The 9041-nt window shown below is 43.0% G+C and overlaps 1 protein-coding gene across 18 annotated transcripts in view; it reads left to right on the top strand.

Annotated features, from left to right (window-relative positions):
- Positions 1–2009: 2009 nt before the first annotated feature.
- Positions 2010–9041, top strand: part of EP400 (E1A binding protein p400) — a 47543-nt gene continuing 40511 nt past the window's right edge. For 9 of the 18 annotated variants that reach the window (XR_009745706.1, XM_061466118.1, XM_061466105.1 and 6 more), the window contains exons 1-3: positions 2010–3401; positions 5599–5709; positions 8795–8882. Coding sequence is in view for 17 of the 18 variants with exons in the window: in XM_061466118.1 (XP_061322102.1) it covers positions 2079–3401; positions 5599–5709; positions 8795–8882 (1522 nt within the window). In the remaining variant the exon portion in view is untranslated. The remainder of the gene's footprint in view (positions 3402–5598; positions 5710–8794; positions 8883–9041) is intronic. The other 9 variants (XM_061466107.1, XM_061466113.1, XM_061466111.1 and 6 more) reach the window with 2 other exon arrangements.

Here is a 9041-nt window from a genome sequence, read left to right as displayed (position 1 = left end):
TGCGCGCATGCGCTGTGTGCGGCGCAGGCGCGGAGCGCGGGGGGCGGGCAGCGGCGCAGGCGCGGTGCGGGAGCGGGGCGCAGGAGGCGCGGTTTGTCTCCTGCCGGCGCTGGTAGCGGCTGCGGCTCCGGCCGCCCCCCGCCCCCGCTTCCTGCCAGGAGCGAATGGAAACTCTGGCCCCGGCGCCCGCGGTAAGTGGGGCCCGCGGGCGCGGAGGGGCAGGGGGGGCGGCCGGGCCCCGCTCCTCACACACATCCCCCCATTCTCCGGCCCCGCACAGGCCTCGGGCCCGAGGCCCGGCGGCGCCGGTCCCGGCGGCGGGGGGGGGGGGGCGGCCGCGGAGGAACAGGCCTTCCCCTCGCCGCCGCTGGGGTGGGCGGGCAGGGCCGGCCGCGTCCTGGCGGGGTTGTGGTGGTGCCGCCCGGGGCGCTGGGGGCCGCTCTCGGCGGAAGAAGCCCCTCGCCAGCTTGGGGCGCCGGCTCGCGGCGGGGCCGGGTGCGCTGGGCCGGGCTGCGTCGCGCTGGGCCCGGGCGGGCCCCGGGCCGTTCGTTTAGTTCAGTTGTGGCACACAAAAGGCGATCCCTGCTCCCCGGGCAGGCGGCGGCCGGCAGTGCGCTTCCTTATCAGCGTGTAATTAATTAAGTGTTTTCACTCGGGCAGTAAACGTTAGCGAGGTATAGGTAATTAAAATAATAAGACCTTGTTACCGGCGATAGCTGGTATCATTTGAATCTTAATTATTTGATATTAGTGCCGTGAAAGAGTCACAATACCGCGAAGTATTGCAGTGTTATTAAATCTCTTGGAAAAGGTGCCTGTGAGGAGTGGAATCTCTTTTTCCCTTCCCGCTCTGCTTAGGTTCGAGATCCGAGGAGCGGCAGAGCCCGCCCGGAGCTGTGTGTTAGTCAGTGTGCAGGCTGCGCCCCGAGGTACCTCACTGGTACCCATGTATGGGGTCTTCCCTCTTAGCTAGCACGTGTGTGACAGTGCTGCTCTGCTTCCACTCTTTCACGTGGACAAGGGAATGAATCTCTCCATCCTCAGGGCTTGCGTGGATGGAACTACTAGTAGATGCATATAGCCCAGGAGAGGGAAGCGGAGGAGTTGTGTGTGTTCGCTGCCACAGCAGCAGCAGTCGAGGAGCGAGGCAGTCACCGCTGCACCGCGTCCCTTCCCAGCCGTGCTGTTGCCACTTGTAACCAACTTGGAGTAAGGAGCAAAGACGAATGGCGGTGTACTTGTAAGTGTGTTTGCCCTGAAATACCGAAAGTGAAACTCGTGTTTTCAAAACACAAGGGAGGTTTTGAACAAACAAAAATCACGTTTCATTTTCCCTTTTTCTGCCGCTGCTATGTGACACCCAGCACTGAATGTACCTGTCAGCTCGCATCAGTGGAGTTTTTGTGAGCGATTGAAATACAAAACCAGAATGTTTTTTGATTTGGGGATAGCTTGGGTCAATAAATGGCATTCTAAATGACATGCAGGTTTGCATTAATTTTCATCTCTTTAAAGGGGAGAAAGCTGATTTAAATATCAAGTACAATGCTTTTTCAGACATCTCGATCATTTGAAGATTTTTCATTGTGCACTTTTTCTTCACTAGCTAGAGCAATAAAGTTGAGTAGTCTGTGTCCATTTTAATTGTATTTTTAGTTATTGATGAAGAAACATAGTACATTTTAAGCAACTGTTGCGTATTCAGGAACGTTATGTTAAGTGTTAAAAGTACTGGAACATTTAGAATAACGAATGCAAAAAAGAGATACTTTTGATGCCAGAGACTGTTGATTCTTCAAGTTTCACAGAACATATAATTTGTAAAGTTCTTCAATAGCTCTTTGTTAGGTAAAGATATGTGAGGGACTTAAGTGAGCTTTGTGGTGCTGAGGGTTTTGGAGAAGTTAAGTACATATTTAAGCAACTGCCAAGACAGAATAGCCAAGTTCTAACAATAAGATACTCTTTAAATAGTAACTACAGAGTTTCAGTTGCAGAAATACTTTTACCTTCCCTAAATTTCTGTTTTTGTTGTATTTCTTTAGTGTATACTGTAAGAAACACCTAGAGCAGTGAGAATGCATCATGGTAATGGCCCTCAGAATGCCCAGCGCCAGCTCCAGAGGTCCAGGTCCTTCACAGGCAGTGAGGGAGAAGAGCAACAGGCAAACCTACCCCAGTCCCCTGCAGCTTCTTTTGCACCTTCTGCAAGTCCATCTGCACCCCAGTCCCCCAGTTACCAAATACAGCAGTTTATAATGAGCCGAAGTCCAGTGGCTGGGCAGAATGTGAACATCACTCTGCAGAACGTTGGACCGGTGGCTTCAGGAAACCAGCAGATAACACTCACCCCATTGCCAATTCCAAACCCAACATCACCTAGTTTTCAGTTCAGTCCTCAGCAGAGGCGGTTTGAGCATGGGTCTCCTTCCTACATTCAAGTCACTTCACCGCTGCCTCAACAAGTTCAGTCTCAAAGCCCTACACAGCCTAACCCTGTGCCAGTGCAAACGTTACCAAGTGTTCGGGCAGGCACTCCAGGCTCTGGCTTGGGAATGTGCAGCCAGAGCCCCACAAGAGGATTTGTGGATGCTAGCGTGCTTGTGAGACAAATCAGCTTGAGTCCTTCAAATGGCGGACACTTTGTGTATCAAGAAGGACCAGGAATTGCACAGATTGCTCAAGGAGCTGCTGCACAAGTACAGCTTCCATCTTCTGGAACACCCGCTACGGTAAGGGAACGAAGGCTTTCACAGCCTCATTCGCAGTCTGGTGGCACCATCCATCATCTCGGTCCTCAAAGCCCTGTAGCTAGCGGAGCAAACATGCAATCTTTGACTAGCCCGGGCCATATTACGACGACCAGCTTGCCCCCCCAAATCAGCAATATCATCCAAGGGCAACTGATGCAGCAGCAGCAGCAAGTGCTTCAAGGACAGCAGCTGGGTAGACCCATTGGATATGACAGGACTTCTGGTGGCTTGATAGCAGGGGTTGGAGGACCTAGTGCATTTGGAATGACATCACCACCTCCTCCCACAAGTCCTTCACGGGCCACTGTACCACAAGGGCTGTCGAGTCTTCCTCTTACTCCTACGGTTAACACGGCAGTGAAAAAACAACCCAAAAAATTGGAAGAGATTCCTCCTGCCAACCAAGAGACTGCTCAAATGAGAAAACAATGTTTGGATCATCACCACAAACAGATGGAAATTCTTAAGGAAACTTTTAAGGAATGTTTGATTGAGCTGTTTTTCCTGCAACATCTTCAAGGGAATATGATGGACTTTTTGGCTTTTAAGAAGAAACATTGTGTTCCACTGCAAGCATACCTGAGGCAAAATGACTTGGATCTGGAGGAGGAAGAAGAGGAAGAACAATCTGAGGTCATCAATGATGAGGTAAGAAATCTGTTAAACTTATTTTTTGGACGGAGTCTTGGGTGGCATGGTTTAGTGTGAGGTGTCCCTGCCCATGGCAGGGGGGTTGGAACTGGATGATCTTAAGGTCCTTTCCAACCCTAACTATTCTGTGATTCTATGAAGTTGTGGCACCAGGATTGTGGAGTACTGGAGAATGTGACAGTACCTGAAAAGTCGTTTGTACTTGATGAAGTACGGCACTTTTCCTTTAAATAGTTGGTCTGAGAGGATGCAGTTCTGCTGGGTAGTGTGAACAAACGGGTTGGCTTGAGCATGCTGTTAGATGCATGTGTTTAAAAGGAAAAGGATAGGGAGGTGAAAGGAGCTTTTGCTGTCCTAGTTAGTATGTAAACCACCACATAAAAAATGGCATTGGTGTGGAAGCTGTTTTAAGCTATCAGAATGAGTATGAGTAGGAATCGTAGACTGAATTTCACTTTACTAGAGTTGCGTAGACCGGAAAAGAATGAGCAGTCTTGTAAGAGGTTAACCTTTGAGTGGTGTGACTTGTAACCATAGATGTTACTGAAGTTCAGTGTTGCTGTAGCCAACAAAGACCTGAATTAATCTAATTACATAGAGAGAACATGTGAATCATGATGTATATAGGTCCATAGTAATGAATCAGGTTACTTTGGCTGTCTTAGAGCTCTGTGCAGTCTAGCTGATCAAACAAACAGCACTTACAGACTGGATTGGACATTAACAAGTTAACGTTGTTATTTATGCAAAGGTTTAAAATTGCTAACTTGAATTCACTGTTTATTAATGGCAAAGGGCTTGAAATAAGCTTGCCAAAGACACATGCTGTGCAGCTTCTACACGTTTGTATCCATGCGTATAGCTCTTGACCGAAACACCCTGCGGGTTCTGGAGCAGTGCTTGTTTTGTGCAGAGCCTACCTGCAAGCCTACATGGCAAGCAGTTGCAACAGGGTGAATATAACTGGTGCCTCTATCACTTGGCACTCATAAATACCTTTTAAAATCTGTAAAAATATGTATGGGTATATAGATGTCAGTTTGTAAGGAACCAAACCTGTTACATAGAGAAACTCAAACTGCTTGGAGATAACCTGTTAGAAATGAGTGTCTCCGGGGAAAATTGGTGACTCTCTTAGGTGTGAATCATTAGTGAGCATATCTTCAGTTGGAATTTGTGGGAAATTTTAACAGTATAACAGCTGAAGTTTAATTTGTTCACTGCTTTGTGGTTTAGGAAATTTCTGCTTGTGATTGTTATTGATAATTTTGAAGGAATCATTTCTCTCTGTAGCCTGTTACTGTGATTTATTGGCAATGGATATTTTTTGTTTTCACCTGGTTTGTATTTTGTCAAACAGTTTAGGTGTTCTTTTTGGGTTGTGTGTTTGTCAGCTGAAAAACCAGGTATTTTTAACTGAGAGCTCTTTAGCGGGTGTAAATTGTCTAGGTTCATTGAAGTCAGTGGCACTACTGTAGTTTACATCAGTTGAGGCTTTACGTTCGGTCTTTTGGGTTTGGAGTTTTTGTACTCACTTCGCTGCTTGCTTGTGATGGGTCTTTTGTTTGTGAAAGCCACTTGTCTGTCTAACTGCTGGAGAACATTGCAAAGTGCAACAGCAAAAGTCTTTATGTGTTTTCAAATGATGAATCCTTTTGAAAGATAAAGACATCTTTTGAGTATGTTCTTTCTTTGTATTTTTTGTTGTCTTCTGTTTTATTTCCCCTTCCCCCCCTCTTTATCACTTTCTGCTAAAGCAATGCTCTTCATCCCTTGCCTGGAAAGGTTGATTGCTTTGGGAATTCAAGGGGTGAGCGAATGGTGACTGTGCTCATTGCTTAAATGAATGTTGGAGCTCTCTTAAGTTCAAACTGTCTGTCATGCTGATTTGTTGTCTGTTAGGAGCAGCAATCGTTAAATTCAAAGGATTTAAGAAGCATTTCCAGTGATGAGAAGTCACTGTGAATAGTCAAGGCTGTATTCTGTTCTGCTACTAAAAGTGAGACAGAACTCTTAAAAACGGGCTGTGCTCAAACCAAGCTGCACTGATGGTAGTGTAGTTATAATCCCCTCTTCAGTGAGGTGCCATCAGTACAAAATGAGTGTGTTGGAAAAAAAAGAAGAAAAACTTTTAAAAAGAAAATGATTCTCCCTTCTTTTGTTTTTTTTTGTTTTCCCCAAATATTTCTCTCAGGTAAAGGTTGTGACAGGAAAGGATGGGCAGACTGGTACTCCTGTCGCTATAGCAACCCAGCTTCCTCCAAATGTTTCTGCTGCTTTTTCATCCCAGCAGCAACCATTTCAGGTACTTTTCAATGGTTCTAAAATGTAGTTTCATCCCAGATTTTTTTTCTTCATTCAGATTTGATATTTCTTAGATGAATTAGAATTTTCCCAAGAGCCCATCCCTTATCATCTAAACAAAACAAAGAAACCTTTGCAATCTTCAAATGCATCAGTACTAATGAAGCCTTGAGGAAGTTAAATCTTTGTCTCCAGGTTGCTGGCTTATTTCATTAACTTTCAGCTTGAATGTTTTCACTTTGGTTTGTTTGTCTTTTGTTTCCCTAATGCATTTGGTTCATTTGTGCATTCTGCGTAGCGATAATACTGATTCTTTTGTCTGTGGCATTGTAATTGTGGATTTCTTCTTAATTTCTTTTCTTTTTTTTGTCCCTTATCTGTTAAAGGTTTTGAGTATGGCTCAGAAGGTTTTGGATTTCCCTTCTCTGCAATGTTTTAAACAATAATAATAACCTTCTGACACTCTGTCTTTTAATATCTAACAGCTTTCCAGTAGCTCTGCCATAAATGTTGGGAAGAAGATACTGAAATGCTTATTTTTATTATATAAGTACTTTTAAACAATTTCTTTTCTTTCTTTTTTTTTTTATAAGGGAATACTGAACAAACTAAAGAAATAAATGTGAAAATCAATTAACATTTTTGTGGATCAATGGTGATGCAACTTTTAAATTCAGGGTAGCATGGGTTTATGCAGCTACCTTCAACTCTTACCAGACACCCTGAGAAATAATATACCCCAATTCCTCTGCAACTAAATATTTACCTTTTAGCTCAATTATATGTAACTTAGTAGGTGTTACAGGGTGAGTTATTCTGCTGTACCATGGAATCTGTACAGTCTATACTGCCTTTATCTAGGTTTTGGAAAACAGAGAGTTAAATGAGATGCAAAATGGGTTGTATTCCATGTGTAACAAATGGGATGTTCACTGTGATGCTTTACAAATGAGTGGCATAGTAAAGGGGCTTGCACTGAGAGCTTTTCGTTGTGGTCAGTACTGATATGTCTTGGAAGTGTCCTTAGGTAGTCAGGCTTCGTCTAAGCTGTTTAAAATATGTAATATTGTATCAGGTTATTTATTACAGTGATTAGGATTATCATCAAGCTACAGCTATGATGAAATGCCTTTGAAAGTATTATACCATTTCAGACCCATTTCAGAGAAACTAGCAGCTACATGCTGAAAACCCACAAAACTCTGTAACAGTGATAATACCTTTTAGCACAAACGGTTAACAAAAAGTAGCATCTCTTTCCGTCAGCCTTTCTCTTTGTGACTGTTTATAGAGAAGCAATGTGTCCTGATCAGCATCATCATTCAAATTTTGGTGCGTAAGTGCAGCACTCAGAATGATTATTGTGGGCGTGCTGCATAATAATCATGACCTCCAGAGAACGACATTACTTTAATTAAAGTTAGGACAGTTTTAGTCTAACATTAATGGTATGTGGCTGCAAATTAGAAAGGCATAACATCTTTGCTCTTTGAAGTGTCTGGCCTAAATTACACTATGATAATGCAGACAGCTGGGAGGCATACTCTTAGGAAATGTCAGTCAGAAGTCCTACACTAGAGATGCAGCCTGAAGCTGTATGTAATCATCCAGGCTAAGAGTGCGAATAAATGGCATTTGAAACAGAGTTTGGAGGAAATACTTTCTTAAACTTGTGTCCCGGAAAGTATTTGATGCAAACAGGACAAGCTGAATTTGTTAATTCAGTAGCATTGTACAAAGTTAAGTCTTTGTGACTGATACTGAAAATTCAATGCGTATGATGCTTTGCCAGACACTGGCTGTTGGATTTGAAGCTTGCTGCATGTCTGCCTTGTGAGAAGACAAGCCTTTGAAAACTTAATCTATGTTGGGTGTGAAATGACAGTGAACCATGACCATTAGGGATGAATATGAGTCATTCTTAAATGCGAAATTCATGTCTTAAGGCTATAGCTGTATCGCTAGAGTGGCTGAAAACACCCTACCAGCAGCAAAGAGAGTAGATGTTATTAATTCATAGCTATTGATAGAATCTGAGTGGCATGAGGTATATTCAGCCCCAAAAGGAGTGTTTGAAACCCACTGATTTTAAGGTGATGTTGGCTGTGTTTATTAATAGTGTTTGATGAAGCATTGAAGATGCAGGGTTGTGATTGCTATGGTTTATTTCAACAGAGACTGGTGTTTAGTTTACATTGGTAGAATTTCTGTTAAAAATCAGAGAAGAAAAGACTTGTGAATAAACTAGAAAATTCTTTTGGGAAATTGCTGTCTCTGCTATGTTGTCATAATAAATCTTCACAACATTTGCAAGCCTGTGCAATATATCAATATGGCAAAGGCTCTCACCATCAGAAAATTACACTTTGAGAATTTGAGTGCTAAATTAGCTCATTATTTAAGGCATAGAGGGTGCCATACATAAAGTCCCCGTTTGCCTTTTTGGCTATAATCTCTTAAGACCATTCTTGGGATAGCCCTTATTTTTTTGTATTAAGTTTTATAGTAGAATATTTGGTATAGCATGGCCAACTATAAAAGAGAATTTAAAATTATGACTTGGAAACTCACTGAAAGGAATTGGGCTTCACAGACACTGATGGGTGTTAGTAGGTACTTAACAGTTGTGCTGAGGACCCAAGAGTATGGGAATTGTCATATACCCAAATTTGTTTGCTTCAATAATCCTGTACATGAGGCTGCCATCAGAGTTTGATGCTGAAAGGCTTATCTGAGATGTATTCTCTACCATCATAGCCAATATTAAATGTAGTAATTAGAAAGTTTTCATGCACTGTGTAATCTTGCTGAAGCTAAACTCCAACTTGATGAATCAACTTGGTGATTTCTGTTGCATCTCAATATCATCATCAATTTAATTATTGTTTTAAAATTTAAACTTAACAAAGACTGTGCATTATGGACATCTGAAACTTTAGAGCAGGTATTGAATGAGTCTTGTTTTCTTTATCATACAGCTATTCTGAAGGACTTGTTCTGTGCTGGCCTCTAGCTCTGTAAATTACATCTTGGTGTTAGACTGTCTACAGATTGAACTTTTGTGATTTGTTTTCTTTTTCCAATAGCAAACGCATACAGGGACTCCAGTAACGGGGACTGTGAACACCATAGAAATTGAAGCTTTTAAGAGACAGCAGGCACTTGCAGCAGCAGGTATGTTCCACGGACAGAATTACACTTTGGTTCTCTTTTTCCCAAACAGTGAATGGAGCCTACTGTTCTGTAACCCTTGAAATACAGTTTTGCTTCACCTTGGGAATTGCCAAATCCTTAGGACTATCTATTGTGAATGGTGCTGTGTGAAGAGTGTGC

This window comes from Pezoporus flaviventris, unplaced genomic scaffold, assembly GCF_033815535.1.
Source record: "Pezoporus flaviventris isolate CSIRO_AGI_PZ_B2104156 unplaced genomic scaffold, CSIRO_AGI_Pfla_v1 ptg000041l, whole genome shotgun sequence".
Taxonomy (NCBI): domain Eukaryota; kingdom Metazoa; phylum Chordata; class Aves; order Psittaciformes; family Psittacidae; genus Pezoporus; species Pezoporus flaviventris.
This window is presented reverse-complemented; position numbering and strand designations above follow the sequence as displayed.